The sequence below is a fragment of the Vicugna pacos genome, chromosome 29, assembly GCF_048564905.1.
Source record: "Vicugna pacos chromosome 29, VicPac4, whole genome shotgun sequence".
Lineage (NCBI taxonomy): Eukaryota > Metazoa > Chordata > Mammalia > Artiodactyla > Camelidae > Vicugna > Vicugna pacos.
Window position 1 is genome coordinate 25501498 of NC_133015.1, and position 17770 is coordinate 25519267.

General features: G+C 45.6%; 1 protein-coding gene across 10 annotated transcripts in view; it reads right to left on the reverse strand.

Moving 5' to 3' along the window:
* The window catches only part of SNTG1 (syntrophin gamma 1), a 315377-nt gene that overhangs the window by 30918 nt on the left and 266689 nt on the right, over window positions 1–17770 (reverse strand). For 9 of the 10 annotated variants that reach the window (XM_072952001.1, XM_072952000.1, XM_072952003.1 and 6 more), the window contains 2 exons: window positions 13327–13365; window positions 312–428 (listed from right to left, as the gene is read on the reverse strand). In XM_072952001.1, the coding sequence (XP_072808102.1) occupies window positions 312–428; window positions 13327–13365 (156 nt within the window). The remainder of the gene's footprint in view (window positions 1–311; window positions 429–13326; window positions 13366–17770) is intronic. The other variant, XM_072952004.1, reaches the window with a different exon arrangement.

Genomic DNA, 17770 nt, shown 5'->3' on the forward strand with positions numbered 1-17770 from the left:
CAGACGCGGGACGAGGCCGCTTGTCAGAGCCCTGCTGACCGACTGGGGCAGGCCGTGCTCTGCGGACAAACGTGCGCGGCCTGCCCGTCACGGCAGCCTAAGCAGAAAGGCCTGCTAGGTTTTCCCGGGCTGTGAAGTTAATGTTTTAACGCCAGCAAGATGCTCTCAGAAGCATCTGCATCTTTTTTTCTAGCTTTCTCTGTATCTTAGCTTTGAAATACATGGGCACGTGCCATTTGCTGTTGTGGAGCTGAGGTCGCTGTGCTGCGACGTCGCGAAGACGATGACGAGTGCTGGATAGGAACACTTACTGGAGGTGCCAGGAACCGGTAGAGGCACGAGCCCCTCAGGGCGAGGAACGCCGGTGTGTACGCGCGGTCCTGGATGGGGTCCGGCTCCCGGGCCTCGCACCAGCCCATGTAGACGACCTGCAGGGGCACAGGCACACACAGTGCATTACACGCACGCACGCAAGCACCTGCCAGGTGGCTTCTGTGTGCTCTTCACATCCCGTGGTACTCTAATTTCCTCATAAAATTGTCAGATTAATTGGCACAAAAGGTGCGTGAACCAGATCAACCTTCAGTAAGTGAACGTGAACCTCTCCTAAGAGTCTGTGTGTTTCCGCCGGTGTTTATCAACCACACACACACGTTACCTTCCAGAACCAATGGCTGGATTGTGAACTGATTTCTCATGAGAAACAACGAAAGCCAGAACGTCATGGAACGTAGGCTTCAATGTATAAAATGAGGACAAACCTGGCATTCCAGGCACTGCAGAACTTCCGTTTCGCCGGGATTTCCTAGCACTAACCCAGATCGAGGGTGACTTTGTGCACATACATTTACACTGGTGGGTTGAGTCCAGAAGTGACAACCACTGGGCACTGCTTTCTTTCAACGGTAAGTACATTCGGAGAAGAGAAATATTTTAGCCTACAGTGTATTACCAGCCTCGCTATGAGTTTACCGTCCAAGGGGAGGAGCCCCTCTCCATGTACGAGTTGACCATCCTGAGCCTGAGAAACGCTGCAGGGAGCTGCACGGAGTCGCATTTCGTGTCGCCGCCAGCTCCGCCTCGCGTGCAAAAGCGTTCAGAAGTGGGCTGTAGCTTCCACTGCGCTCTTCGTCGCCTTAGCAGACTTACGTTGTGAATATTTTGCTCTCAGAAGTGTGAATGTCTAATTTCACGGTGCCAGTTAATAGATGACAGTTGGCCTCGGTATCCACGGGGTTCAGCCCAGTGGGGATTTTGAATGAAGTACATGATCTGGGGTCGTCTGAACCCGCAAACGCAGGACCCGCGGATGTGGAGGCCAGACCGCGGGAGGGACACCCGCAGCGGTGCCGGGAACAGCCCTCGCGGGCACCAAGGGGTGGCTGTGTGAGCCAGTTAGACGGGAAGGCGCAGAAGTGTTAAACACGCACGTTTGCACGCGTCCTTGTTTGTGATGTAGACGACCCTGTGGTTACTAACGACAGTTAACACTAGACCCAGGGGACAGTCTAGGCTACCCTGCTTTCAGATTACAGAGCAACAGTTGCTTGCTTTTCCTTTCAAAGGCAGATTTAAGCCTCAAACACAGAAACATAATACTGAGCAGGTGATTTAAAACACTGGCTAAAATCTTTTATGACAAAATTATGAAACATACTCAGTAATGAAATGGAAAAACATAGGAATGCTATGTTAAAAATTTGGGAACATTTTACCTGCTGTAAAATGTGATTCAACGTTTTTTCTTGTTTTCATTTCTTTTTCAATTTGCAAATTGATCCTTAATTCTGTTCCCTTTTGCTATTTTTAACTTTATTTGAAGGTGCTCATTCACCAGTCTCTGAATTAAATTAACAATAGCACCAGAGTATAAAATACTTAGGGATAAACTTAACCAAGGAGGTGAAAGTCTTGTACACTGAAAATTATAAAACATTATTGAAGGGAATTAAAGAAGATACAGATAAATAGAAAGACACCTGTGCTCATGGATTGGGACAATTAATACTTTAATGTGGCCCTAATAACCAAAGTGACAGATGTGATGCCATCCCTGTCAAAATCCCAATGAGATTCTTCATGGAAATAGAAAAATCGTCCTAAAATTAATGGGGTACCACAGGTACTTGAATCATGACAACCATATGAGTAAGCACAAAGCTAGAGGCATTGCACCTGCTGATTTTAAAATGTATTACAAAGTAACAGTAATCAAATCAGTAAGATACTGGTATGAAAGCAGAGGCAGACTGATGCAACAGAACAGAGAACCCAGAAGTACACCCACGCTCATGTGGTCAGCTCATCTTTGACAAAGATGCCAAGAACACACAGTGAGGAACGGACAGTCTCTTCAGTAAGTGGCGCTGGGGGAACAGCACCCACGTGCTGAAGAATGACACTGGACCTTTATCTCACATCATAAACAGAAATCAACTCAAAATGAGTTAGAGCCTTACATGGAAGATCTAAATCCATCACACTACAAGAAATGCAATTTTAAACCAGTATGCATTCCCTGTGTATAATCTTCCAAAGTGGCTACAATTAAAAAGACAGAAAATACCAAATTATGGTGAGGGCCTGTAGAAACGTAAGAGCTCCTATGCAGCTGGGGAGAGTGTGAGCCTTCACTTTTAATGCAAACTCAGCCCAGGTGCCCTGAGGCTCATGTACAAGAATGTTCCTGTAGCACTGTTCTTAGTAGTCCCAACCATGTACAAATGGCTTAAAATATTAATGAACTGTGTGCCCTCCAATATACTCTGTAGATGAGTACAGTAACCAACTGTGATATCAAAAAGTACACAGCAAGAAAAATGAGACATTACAGGACAACGTTAAGTGAATCTCACAGAACACAATGCTGATTGAAAGAAGCATATATATATATAAATATATATATATATATATATATATATATATATATATACACACACATATATATATATAGAATATGTCAAATATATGTGTATACATGTGTACATATATATATGAATTGATTCAGATAAACTATGGTAGTGTTTTGGAATGCCATCTTGATTGGAATAAAAGGTACTACAGTAAATTAAGACAATTGCTACCCAAGCTGTCAGGATAGTAGTTATTTTAGAAGCAAGTGAGCCAGGTGTGACGGGGAACAGAACAGAGCGGGAGGCAGAATCTGAGTTGCAAACAGTCCACTTCCTTGGACTTAAATTGTGGTCACACAGGGGTTTAGCTTTCGAATAATCAAGCTGTACATCTACATTTTATGAATTTTCTATAATGTCTTATATTTGATAAAACTTCATTTTTAAAGCAGCATACAATTACTAGTAACAGTTTTACAACAATCTCACTTTAAAAACAATATAGGGTTTTATGAGTTTTATAGAAAGAAAGTATTCTCACCAACCTGGTTAAATCCCCTGTCATTCTGAGGCCATTGCAACGAGATAAGATTTTAGTGATAAGTTATAAGAATTATATCACCTTAATCATTATATCATTTCTTAATGAAGTCAGAGGGTTTTGTTTTAATTCAATTTAACAAAACGTACAGTTTATGACTTCTCTGCACTGGCGAAAGAAAAAGAGAATGAAGTGGTCTACATAACCACAGGAAGGGCAGATCTGGGCTTCCTAAGGCTGTGAAATTTGAGTTTGCTGCCTCTTTCCACCTCTCTAACTTGCTGGAAGCTGAAATATTCGGAACAGTATGCTGATATTTTTCAAAAATTATCACTGAATACAATTTTACTATTTTGACCTGAGTGTAGCTCTGAGGAACAGGCTGGGGATGTAGCCGGTAAGAGCGAGGCTGTCAGATCTGTAAGGGATGTTCCCTCATGCCCGTTGTCCAGGTCAGAGAGCGACCTCAGCATTTTCTGTGTCACAGGAGAGGGCTGTTCTCAGTTCTGCATAGAGGTCAAAGGCGCTTTTATTTTCCATCATTCCTGTGACTCTGTGTGAAATAATTATATGGTGGAGGAGACATAATGCACTTTCAGGAAGTTCCTCCTGCACCCTCCTCATGATGTTGCACTGCGAGCTCTGGGCAGCGACGCCCGCGGGGAGCGAGGCAAAGAGCGCTCGCAGGCGGGAGGCACCTGCGCTTTGCCAGCACCCCGCCTGCTTCCCTCCGCTGAGACCTTGCCTCTCACACCACGTCTCAGGCCTCAGCCCACCCTCTGACTGTGTTTCAGGGCATTTTCACCAACGACCCTCCTCTCCCCAGTTCTGGTATCTCAGCCACGCCTCTCGCTCAGATGGGGTTGGGGTCCCCCCGGCTGGGGACTCGGCCTGGCCGGACAGCTGGAACCCACCCACACCGGGCCTGCGAGTGGACACACGTGGCCCCACCCTCCACGGCAAAACCACGATTTCTCTTTGCGTGTGATGGTCCTCATGCTTTCAGCTTTGGGGTTTTTTGGGGGTTTTTTTGGTTTTTTTTTTTTTTTTTTTTACTGGTTTTCTCATATTTGGCTCCGAGTTAGACATGATTTCGTTTTTTACTTAGTATTTCAGGATAGGAAGAGCACACAAAATACATTTTTCATAAACTGATAAAAGATAATCAAATAAAGCATAGAACATAGGTATCATTTTATGACATACTCCATCATTTCCCAAGCCTGCCCCACCTTTCACAGCTGGAATGTAACTGTAAGTGCAGATGTAACTTAACGCACAGGTTTGTGTTTGGGGCTACTTTGGTCTGCAGTTAGGGGCATATCCCAGGCCTGCGAAAAACGTGTCTCCTAAACAGGGCAGTACTTCTGCCTCAAGCAAGCTTGTTTTAAAGCATTTCTTAATGACGAATCAGTTGACACATCAGCCGCATCATCCGGGCTGTACCTGGAGGCTCCCCACGGCGTGGAAAGCGGGCGCTGCAGGGCCGCAGGGTCCGCGCGCCACGCGCGTGAAACCAGCCCGTTACCCCCGAGGGGGTGAAGGGCGCTCCTCGGCGAGCACCCTCACTGCGCTCCTCTGCGCGGCTCATCCCTTACGTCTTCTTCCACGTGTCAGGGGAAAGGGGGGCACAGTCGGGTCAGTGACATCACGCTTAAGGAAGTGACGAAGGAAGCGGCGCGCAGGGTCCTCCTGCCCGCGGCCACCGACGCGGCTCGTCCTCTGATTGCCCCATTTAACACAAAATCACCCCCGCGAATAAGCCTTCTGGCTCCAGGATTCGGAGTCACTTATTACTGATTTGATGAAGTTCTACAAAGTGTTAAGAATTGTCCTGAAATCAGGGAAGAATGCTATTCAGGCAACCGTACAAATGTGTTCTGGTTAAACTAGATTTACAACATAGCCAGGGCCATGATCCATGATTACGGAGAAAACCGTGGGAAAGAAAATGTATTCGCTTTCAAAACATGCCTGCCCGCTCACTGCACTACGAGAAGGGGCTCTCTGGAGTTCCTGGGGCTCCTGTGCAAAGCCCTCACTCCAAGACCAGGAAATGCTCCCAGAACAAGACAGGACAAGCTTGTCTTTACTGTTAGTAGAAACAGTTTCTACCCTGCACATCTGGAGAATCAGATTCCAGATTCGTAGCTGTTTTTCTAGTTAATTGCTCTGCTCTGAACTGAAGGATAATAAAACTTCCTTCATCCCCCGCGAGACCGAGCGGCTGCAGGCCAGACGGGTCCCCACTGAGACCCGGGGGCCGGGGGATCGGCTTGCTCTCTCCCGTGCTCATTTCAAAAAAGGAGGAGGCTCAGCGCTTGGAGACTCTCCAGGCCACATAATCCAGAGACATCGGGGTTTATCTGGCCCTGGGAGAGACATTTAGAAATGTTGGCCCTTGCCCTTTCCATCCTGTCTCAAAAGGATGGGTTGAGTCCTGTCCTTTCGGGAGTGGGGACAGTGACTTCTGCCTGGGCACAGGCAGAGAAGCAGTGTTCTCCCCAGCCTGTCTCCTGGGGTGTGACTGACACTCAGGTGCGAAAGGCCATGGGTTCCCTGCAGGTCAAGGTGCGGTGACTGACACTCATGTTACTCTGGCTGCAGATCTGCTTGGGAGAATCAGTGAACTTCTTTCATGACCCAGGGGCCTCACCTTTCAGCTTTGCTAAGCTGGCCTGGCTTTTCACACTCGGGGGCAGGGGGTCTGCTCAGGGGACAGGGAGTGAAGGAGGGGTCCTGTCTGCTCACACCTCTCCTGTCTGCTTCCTGTCCGCCCTCCTGTGCGCATCACCCCAGGAAGGCTTCCTGGAGCCACAGCTGTGTCTTGCTCACAGGCTTTCCAACATTTCCGAGGCCAAATTTACATGTTCCCCCCACAAAGTTGCTCCTCTAGCTCAGAGCCCCCAGCATGAGCTCAGCACTGCCTTCTCCTCCTCAAAACCTGAATTTCATGTCCTCCAGACCCCATTCTCACATCTTAATTATTCCTGCCTGTGATGGTTAGTTTTACGTGTCTACTGAGCTGGGCTTTGATGCCTCGTTGTTTGATCAAACGCTGGCCTGGATGCTGCTGTGACGTTCATCTGTAGATGTGATGAACATCTGCAACAAGCTCACTGTAGATACAGCAGGTCTCCCTCCACCACGAGGGTGGGCCTCTCCTAATTGGGTGAAGGGCTTAGGAGCAAAACTGAGGTTTCCTGGAGAAGAAGGAATTCCGCCTCAGGACTGAGTTTCTGCCTGCTGGCCTGTCTCATAGATTTCAAATTTCCAGCCCCAACACTCACAGGAGCCACCTCCTTAAACTAAATCTCTCTTTGTACGTATCTCCCATCGGTTACTTCATTTCCTAGAGCCCCTTGCCTTGTGCATGGCCTCTTCCCTTTGTCCCTTCAGCCCCAGGCGTGGGGCTGCTTCCTGCTCCTCTGCGCTAACTCTAGTCCCTTCTGTTTACCTTTTCAGTCACGTATTTAACACTTGATATCTGGTTAAAATTCCGTACATCAAATTCTCTCTGTTCAAACAACAGGAGTGGTTTCTGCCTCTTGACTGGACTCTGAGAGAGGCTTTCTTGTAAAGGCTTCGGTGTTATTCAGAGAGGGGTGAGACGCTACGGGGAGATCTTATGAAGTGGCAGGTGCTCACCCCTCCACCTCTAAGGAATGGACCGACATCTGCTAACATCCTGCCGCCTTGTCCACGCCCCCGGCAGTGCCTTCCCTCCAGCCTCTTTCCAGGGCCCCTGCAGGAGGTTCAGCAGAGGCCCTTCTCCACAGGGAAACCCCAGGAGGAGTTTAACTGAAGCTTTAACTGAACTGCTTTAAATGTCAGAATAAGCCAGTGAGTGTTCATTCCTGTTTTCCTTCCTCCGGACGCATCTCCATTCTGCTTCTGGATCTCCCTCCTCCTGATGTATTACCATAGAGTATTCAGTATGTATTAACTTCTAAATGCGCTGCGTCACTCCCTCCAGGGAGGGCTGCTCCCCAGCACGTCCAGTGCCCTAAACACGGCTTCATCACAATTCTGCAGGCTCCTCACCGAGCACTTGTCAGTGCTTCACGCACATTGACGCGTGTTCTGCATTTATTGTTTTGCTCAAGGAACAAAATAAACTATTACACAGAGCTTAAGAAATTCAAACAAATTTCATTAAAAAATTTTAGTTTCTGTCACTACAACAAATGCATATTAAGCATATCCATTTTAGTCATTCTCCTAAATCTGCCTGTTGTTGAAACTGTGATTAAAATTAATTCATGCCCCAGTGGGTCGGATTATGTAATTAAAATGCAAATTTCAGTGCAGGTCATTGCTCACTAAGTGGTTAAAAGTCACTACAAACGTTACCATGACATTCTCCTCTGCGCCAATTTGTTAGAACACACTTTGAGGCTGGCCTGACAAACTCATTCTCCCACCAGGTTTACGCTTTCATTTCTGAGGACGGAATCAAAACTAATAACCCAGAAAAGTTGCCACACTTGGTGAGAGGAAGCGTCCTTGCTTCCTCGCTGGGCAAGTGGCCTGAGAACTGCAGTCCAGGAGTCCAGGCAGCAAGGCTCTGTGGTTTCTGTAGTACTTCAGAAATATGCTGGTATTTTTTCAAAATGTAATTAAAACCTAAAATTCACTCGAAACCTTAAGAACTGCTATGTCACAAATAATCATATGTCCCATCTATATTTTCTTATTTTGGGTAATAAATTGTATGTAACATAACTTTTGTCTTATTTTTTCATTTTTAATGTTAATAAATAATATTTTTTTAAGCTAATAAATAATATCTATACAAATGTTCATTAAAAATAAATCAAACATACAAAATATATAAAATGAAACATGAAAACTTTATCTTCAAGCTCCTCTGGACTCTGTGTCTGCTCTAGGGACACTCAGGGTTGACCATCTCAAAGACATCCTCCTAAAACTTGAAACATGTGCAAAGGGGAAGAAAAAACCCAAAGGTGGATTTATTGTGGGGGTGAGTGTTTAATGTTTAAACTTTTATTTCTGCACTTATAGACCTGTTGGAGTATGTTGGTATTATAATCCAGGGAACAACTGTAACAAATCTATGTGACAATTTTTCTATTGGTGGGACAACTGTCTTGTCTTTATCTTTCTGTTACACGTCAACTTTTTTCCGTTAACAATGCCCCTTAAAAAAGAAGAACTATTGAGCCAAATGATACGTGCAGTTTAATGTTGACACTTAATGCAGGACTGCCCTCCAGAAACGTGTGACCTCTCACTAACAGTGCATGAGATTATCTGAAGATTTAAATGTATTAAAGGCTTTTATAAACGTAACTACGACAATTAAATATAGTGACATCAATAAATTGATATCTGTGCTTCACAAAATACCTGTATTTCCCAGTTCATTAAGATATGGGGAAATACAGGTAAAATGCACGTTTGCACATTTTTTCTCTCCTTACGTGTTTCGCCTGATCATAATGAGGTCATAAGTCACTGAATTCAGGCTTCTTGGTTTGGATTTTCAAATATGTGTTGTGATTTATCATTGTCCTCCACAAAGGATGCATTCTCTGTGACGAAGACATGAGCTCAAGGAAGATACTCCTTTATTGTTTTGCAAAAGAGACTCCTTTCATTTGTTCCAGACCCAACATCAAGGAAGCCTGCGCTCGGCAGTCTACGCCCCCTGCAGCAGGGTGGTGCCAGCCACGCCGGCCGCACGCCTCTGGGCTCAGAGAGCGCGTGTCGGAATCGCGCTGGGCCAGCACGCTGAGGCTCCCTGAATCGTGCACCCTGTCTGTCATTGCCACCACACACCCACTCTAGTCTTGTCTTTCAGTAGAAGTCTGATGACAGAATCGCCCATTTCCCCAGTTTTTAGGCAGGCCCTTGCCCTGTGCTAAATGCCTAAGAGCGGCCAGAGAATGAAGCCTTAGTAATTTGGCCAGTGTTTCCTTCCTCTACGCGAGGCTTTCTGACCCTATGTCGGCTGCCGTTTCAACCTCTCCAGGAAGTGAATTCTGAGCCCAGATCACTTGCATTTATGAGCCACATCTGATCCAAGTCACCTGCAGATCCCTGTGCAACTGCTGGTCAGATACAGGCTCGAACCGTCCATCAGACAAGTCACTAAATGGGTCCTGGAGTAGCTGTCCGTGACTACCCTGCTCTGATGCCCTGGAAGGTCTGTCCCACTGGAGAGAGAATGAGAAGTCGGCTTCGTACTAAGAGGATAAGTCATACTTACACAACGGAGCACAGATACTACAACATGTTCAACACCGTGGACATCATCACAGACAACGTGCGGGGCAGGACTTAGCAACCGCCAGGCCACTGTCTACTTCCTAGTATCTCACTAACATGGTACTCAGACCCGAAGGTTGATCTCTCTGTTCTGATACACTTGTTAACATATTACAGGATTAATGGAAAAAAATAAAACAACAGCTGACGCTCTTCCTCTGCATAATAGTTAGACTTAATGCATCACACAGAAAACACTGTTTGAATAAAATCATATATTTAGCAACACACAAGTGTACACCATAGAGAACTAATATGCTATTCAGAAGACTTACTAAATCAAAAAAATTTATGTATATTTAAACCAAATCTTTTCCTGTGAGTTAAGAATTTGTAAAACATTCTTTATAGATCACTATGTTCAAAAGATCTTTCAGCTATTATCCTGGACAGAAAAGTTCTCAAAAACTCTTAAAAGGCACAACGCTTATCATGGTGGCTTCAAATATAAGATTAAGCATTTATTTCCATTATAAATGCTCATCACGCTCATATGTGCCTAGGAATTTTAAGGGTAGTCCAATAGAAAGAAGAAAATTGATTCCATACTGTTACTCACTATGAAACACACTTAATATGGTGCAAAATGAAATAAATACTATACTCATTTATTATCTCCCTGGAAAAAAAAACTCAACAAACAGAGTGTAATGCACAGAGAAGCCGTCACACGGCACTGCTCACACGTGCGCTGTGCCCAGGCCCCCTGGACCGGGGCTCATCCTCTACGCTGTGCCCCGCAACTGCTGACATCACGTGCTTCCAGAGCTGACCCCTCGCCTCTTGCTTCCTGGTGGAGGCACTTATGGGAGAAGCCAGTGGTACAGAAGGGGGGGGGGAAGAGAGTGAGGCGAGGGCCCAAGTCTGCCCCAGCAGAGGCTGCTAGGGGCCCCCTGAGGCCCCAGCCCAGGGGGCAGAACATCTCTGGTCAGCATCCTTATCTGCATGAACACTTTAATAATCTGATACAGCGCCCTCCCCTGGCCTCTTCAGGCCTGCAACAAGCACAGCACAAGTCCTGTAAGCCATCACAAAAGACTGCTGACTTAGGCTACATAAAAATGCAAAGGTTAACTCCCCTTCCTGTACTGAGTATGCAGAGCTTACAGACAAGTAAGAAAACAAGAAGAAGAAAATAGGAACACGCTTAACATGTAGAGAAAGACACATGAGAGGATATGCCAGTGCCATTTAAAGATGCTCATGGATAAAGAGGAAGTGGTGTATCTATATTATGGAATACTACTCAGCCATAAAAAAGAATGAAATCATGCCATTTGCAGCAACATGGATGGACCTGGAGATCATCAAACTAAGTAAAATAAGCCAGAAACAGAAAGACAAATACCATAGGAAATTACTTATCTGTGGAATCTGAAAAAAGATAAAAATTTTATTTACAAACCAGAAACAGATTCACAGACATAGAAGACAAACTATGGCTACCAAAGGGCAAGTGGGGGAGGAACGGCTCAGATTTTCAGTGGAGGATGTTCCCTGATCTTCTAGCGCTCTGCTATCACGCCTTGCGGGCGAGTTTTCCCTATTATGCACAGAAGGGAACGTTGACCTGTAAACGAACCCTATTTCCTGAAGGGCTTCATTTGCACGGAGGAAGGTAGTAAGGGAAAAATCTATTAACTCCTGCTTGAAGTGTCAGGAAGAATTCAGCATGAATTCAAAATTGTGAGATGCTAAGAGATTTGAAATAAAATTTCACTACAGTAATAATATTAAACGGCTAACAAATAAAAAGCCATGGATGCTAATGCTTATCTGTGATAATTATAGACAAGTGGCTTAGAATTCCAGTAGTTTTTATTATGGCTTATTTCCAGCTTTGTATTTGACCCCCTCAGTGTTACTCGAGCCCTAGATACGAGCCGCGATGGGGAGGGACGTCGCTCGTCACGGAGGGGGCTCGGGGGACACGCCCCTTGCAGGTGTCGCCGTAAGTAACGCGCAGCCGGGACGGTCAGGGTTGGCTATTCGGTGGTTAAATCACGCTCAGCGCTAACACTGCGCACGCTGAGGGTCGAAGGGGCGAGGGAGGGTGAACACACAAATATTAGAGTCGTTCTGAAATGAAATATTTCAAACGAAAGATTCTCCCCTCATTTTTTTGGCAGGAGCTCCCCCAGAGTAGATCTGCCGGTTCACGCGTCTGGCCGCGAAGCGACCGCGTCTGGGCACGGGCGTCGCAAGCGCGCCCCCTGGCGGAGCCTCTGTCTGAGTCACGTGTGCTTCGTGACTCCCGTCTCCGCTCAGCCCTGGGAACTTGTTAAACTGCTTTTCCAGGATGTCACCGGCGCGCTCCCAGCCTCGGAGTCACCTGGGCTGGGCTGGGCTGGGAGGGACACAGGGAGCTTCCCAGGCGTCAGCCCAGAGAGGCTGAATCAGACGCTCTGGGCTGGAGGCCGGCCCTGCGCCCTGAGCAAGGGCCCCGGACACACGCACACGCCCCCCGCCCTGCACCTGCCGGAGCGTCGGCTGGAGGAGGGGCGCGGTGGCCTGGCCGGGGAGGCGGCCAGGGGACAGCACGCTCTCCGGAGCCCTTCTCAGCACCTGCTCAGCCACACGTGGCTGTGCGGGAAGTCGGGCCGCGGGCGTCATTGACCGCGCAGTTTACAGCAGAACATAAGCTGCGGACCGCAAAGAACTCACTTATGAATGTGACACGTCAGTCAAGGCGTAGGCTGAGAACCTGACATTGGGTATCACTTAACTTTCAAAAATAAACCTGTAAGATAGTTGCTGTCACACAGATGCTACAGACGAGGGAGCCGAGGTTTAGAAAAGAGAAGTAACTTGGTTTTAATGAGCTGAAGAAGATTTAAACATTTGCACCATTGAAATTAACTTGTGACTGGAGCGCCATTTACCTACAGATCTGGGAGGTGTCTGGATTTTGATCAGCAGTTGTAAACTGAGATTGATGCCAAGGGTCAGAGTTTTGTGTCCTGTCACTGCAATTCCACCCTCACACAAACCTGACACAGAGGCGGCTCAGGAGAGCCCAGAAGCCGGGCTCTCACTCACTTCTTCTCCTTCTAACTGATGTTCACGTTATGTTTATGAAAGCAACGGAAGCTGAGTTTAGCATAATAAAGCTGTAGTGGGATCAGTCATTTTTATAAACATTTATTTTATTCTATAGTCAATTGTTAGTCTAAGAAGCCAACTGTATTCTTAGGTTGATTAATCTGACATGATTTTCCTTTCAGACAGTAATTCAGACTCATTTTAAATATTGTCAGCTAACTTTCAACTTCCCTTTAACTTTTAGATCAATGAAATACAGGCCTTCCAAATGTTAAGACGCAGTGAAGCGCTCTAATGTAAATAGCTCTCTGAGTTATTCAACTTCGTATTCAAATAAATACGATTATTTTGTCCAAACAGTTCTGACTTAATTCACTTAGATAGAAAGCTTTTCTTAAAACTGCCTTTAATATTAGTAAAAAAAACAGATCTATTACATAACATAAAAGAAATCTAATAAAATATGTATTTTCCTAAAGTTGGCAAGTGATAGTACCAATCATTTTCACATAAAAGTTAAATGCAGTCAAGATTATCTTCCATAACAGACACAATGAAAGAAATACATGATTCTTCACGAGAGTTTTTCCATCTTACCTGCTGGTTTACAGGAAAGTTTCTGTTGATTTTTTTAATCTGCAATGATAGATAAATAATCAAAGTGAGAACAACAGAGATGAAGTAACATAAGGCCCCTCAAATTTTATGAGAACCTATTTTCAGTGAGTTAACCTAAACCGGTATCTATACTGACGCACTAAAATCACTGCCTATCAATCACCTCTTATGAACATTTCTAAATTAGCTATCAAATCGTTCCAATTTCATATGCAAACATTTCAAAGGACTCCCACCTAATAATTTTCTCTTTATGAGAAACAAAAGCCTATGTTTCACACAATTTAAAATGACAATCTACTAAGAGCACAGAGAGTAAGTTTTCAAAATGTTATTTTCCACTTTGAAGTCATATTATATTCAATTGTTACAGCATGTAAGAGAACAGAGGAAATGGAATATTCCAGCGCTAAAGGATGATGTGTGTGTATCAAAATACTTTCAGCTAGGACCTCGAATAAAATAAATATTTACATGAAGACCATTTATTGAACAACATGTCTTACGAATTTAAAATAAATTTTCAGAGAAAGAGTTTCCTCTGTATTAAGTCATGTAAACTAGCTTAAAAAACCAAATGAAAATGAACATCAGATTTAGACAAATGACCTTACACAAGGTCTCTGTTCAACAGAAGTTTTACTGATTAAAACCGGTTTTCACCTTTCGCTCGGTTTCCAGGGACCCCTGAGAAGCGCTCTCTGCGGCTATGATCTCACATCAGACTAAGACAGGCCATTTCACTTAGAAGTTATTTCGGTGAATTGTTTTATTTTTTCCTTTTTTTCTAGTTTTAGTCCCCTTTGTCTTACTGAGAAATGTGAATTAAGAGGAAATGTAATGAACAGGGTGCACAAGGCTGGAGAAGCACCAAACGACTCAGCTAAGAAAACAGACTGACTGGGGGGACACGTGTCTCTTAAAACACGGAAGAAAATCAAATTTGAGAAATTGATGTGATTATGTGATTTCCACAGAGCCATGTACAAAAAGCCTGTCTTTCTTGCATTGATCCGACCATTTCAAAGCAGTTTTTACTCTGGTGAGGAATCAGCTCAGGAAATCTCTGAAACTATTGGTGCCTTCAGCTAAAATCAGGATAGTTCAGAGATGTAGACAGAAAGAGCAGGACTCTAATCATGTTTTACTGACCAATCAAACAATCCATGTTGAGAACGTTGTGGAACTATGCCTTTTATTAGGTTTTAAGGATTGCTATAAAATTCTACCAATGTTTTATGTGAACCACTGTCTTCGAGGATGTACTGTCCAGCCTTGTGTCTTTCAGTCCCCCAACATGTATTTTAGTTCTCTGAATAATGCAGAACGTATGACTGAAGGGAAGTAACTGACACCGCTTTGCCTGACATTTACTTAAAATGGCATTCAGTGAAAACCGCCTTTCAGAATCAGGCCTAGGCCATCAAGCTTGCTGAAACGGACTTCCCCCAGGTTTGTGCAAGGAAACAATATACAGTGCTCCATTTCCGGTTTTTTCCTGAATCATACTGGAACATCTTCTAAACAGGAATTCAGTACCTCGAATGAATTGGATAGGCAGGTACTCTCAGATTTATAGCACAGACACGTGCACACACACACACACACACACACACACACACACACTGATGATACACGGTGCTACGTTTTTATGACGGGGACAACCTGGGGAGCCCTATGAGGGTTTCCTGGTTAATCTGGGTTCATGCGGTCTAACCAGAGAATACGCTGAGTGATTTTAACTTGAGATTGAAAAATAGTTACCTGAACAAAAGTTTTTATTAAAATGTGTGAAAAGACCAAAAGAAAGCAAATGAATTCTTTTAAGTCACCACAGTGTGAATGAGAAATTAAGCAAACTGAGTCTCTTTACAGCCCTCTAGGCCTGGAGGTAGCAGGGTAAATGTGTAAAGCAGTGTTCCATTAAAAATGGCCTTTTCCTGAGTTTTTCCTCTTCATGCTACTTAGCGTTATCTAACATTGTTTATTTTAATTTATTTTTGTGTTATGATTCCCTGAAAAAAAGTTCATGAAATCATAGATTTCCACCTGTTAACATCACTCTTTTAAAAAGCTTTTTTACAGCGGTCCTGGGGACTGAGCCCAGGCCCCAGTGTGCGCTGAGCACACGCTCTACCGCTGAGCTGCCCCACCCCGGTTTGCACCGCTCCTTGCACTCAGAAGTCCACTAAGTCTTGTCCGCCCAGCTCGGTGATGAGCTAGTGAAGAGACAGGCGACTCGGAACAAAGAGTCTCACTCTTGTATTTGACTAACTTAGTCCTGAATGTAAGTTACTTCTAAAGAAAAAAAAATTCTAAATTCTTAGCTTTGAATGTCTATAGTACTTTCAGTGGCTTCCAAACCTAGAGTTTATGCCGTACATAGAAGAACAGGGAGGAAGGAATGCTTGATGATGTAAAAGCAAGTTGCCAGCTCACAGGGAGAACAGTCTCTGGGCTGAGACAAAAATACGGGGGGAGAGAGAGAGGCTCAGAGAGGAGAGAGAGGCTCGGCACTCTGGCCAAGGCGTGAAGCGCACATCGGTCTGGGGAATCCAGGTGGGAGCGCTCTGGGCTCCTCCCCAGGTGCTCACGGAATCCCCAGGTCCAGGGTGGTTTCCAAATGACAAAACAGCTGTAACCAGAGAAAGCGTTTCAGTCTGAAGGAGGGAATCCAAGCTCTTTCACGCCTGACTGGTAAGGAAATGACTAGGACGCTGGAGATCCCGGCGGGACACACACGTCAACGAGTGCATCACAGACAGAGGGTGACGCCGGGCCACCTGGAAGGAACTTCACAGAGAGGTCCCAAGGACAGGGTCTCCGCAGGGAGGAGGGAGGAGGGGGGACAAGGAGACCTGCAAGCCCAGAATTTCCCCTGATCACTGACTTCTGACGCTGGACTGGCTGGGACACTGGGAACCTCCAAGACAGATCACAGCGCTGGCAGAAAAGGCAGATGGAGGGCAGCGAGCCTCAGACTTCTGTTCACAAAATTCTTATGAAAACTGACCTGAGTGCTTATCCAGCAAATCACCACACACAGCCTTCTGAGCGGGACTCCTCCCACCTGCTGCACCTGACCTGACAGTGACCTACATCCTGACCTTGACAGTGACCTACACCCACTCAGCTGTGGAGGACATTCTGGCATTCAGTCACCAGGTTCATCATGTGACAACAAGAGACGTCATAGGTGAAGGTGCGCACTCCTGTAACTTTCTTCTTGATAAAAGACGGATGAGTAACAGCAGTATTTCAGGTCTGCCCTTCTGTCACACTTACACCCTCCGTCTAGGGTAGCATTTTTAAAAAGCAAATCTTCAATTGCCATTTCTTAATAAATGAATTAATCCCTGCCCAGAATCCCATATCCCTCAGACCCTCGTGATCTGGCCCCTGCCCCTCACAGGAGTCCCCGGCGTCCCGGGTCCCGGTCTGTACAGACCTCGGGGACACACGTCTTGTGGAGGTTTTGCTCACAAGCTCCCCGGACCCCCACCTGCTCGCTCTCCTTCCTTCCTCCCTCCCTCTCTCTCTCCCCTTCTCACCGGGTAAGAATCTTCATCTTTTTTATTATGTCTACCTAAGGTGCACAGAGATTAAATGGGATTGGTTAAGTTGCCCCGGGACATGGCACAGCCTGGTTCTGTCTGACACCACAGGCTTTGCTCTTGGACACACATTCGAGAACCATGTCGCCATGAAAGCATTTCTGAAAACCCACGCAGAAGTGGTCAGTGGCCTTCCCTGTGGTCCTGCCTGTGGGTCCGGCTGACTTTGCCTTGTTCTCGGTGCAGGTACTTCTGACCTCCCTGCACCGGAACCTTAACCGCAGACCGTCCTTCCCACCTCTTCTGCCCTCGGCCTAGCTCTGGGCCCGTGTGACCCCGCATGCCCTGTCAATCACAGCCAGATGGCTGGCGGGGAGGGCTCAGGGGGCGTCACGCGCTGCTCCCACCTTCTCAGAATCCCGGACCTGAACCCAGACCGTGGCCCCAGCCCCTGCTGCTGCCGCCTGGACTGCAGCATATCCCCAGGGCTTGTGCAAGGCTCCCGGCTCTGACCCGGAAACCTGTAAGCGGCTCAGCCGTCCTAATTCTTCTTAACGAGGGTCAGACTTAATCCCCTTTCTTAGTCGAAGCTGAGAGCCTTGTAATTTGTCCACTTTGCTAATGATTTCCATATAAACAAATCAACAAAAATGCAAAACTAACGGAAGTCACTAGACTGGTATGTATTTTGGGCTACTGGCAGCAGCTGGCACTAAGACCTCACATCCTCTTGCTATGACAAAACATTTCATGTTCTAATTGTATCAGAAATTCTGGGAATTTAATTTTTATGACAAATCTCAACATAAAAAATTTGACATTTACTTTAAATTTTAGATTCACTGAGAACTAAAAACAAAAACCTGTTT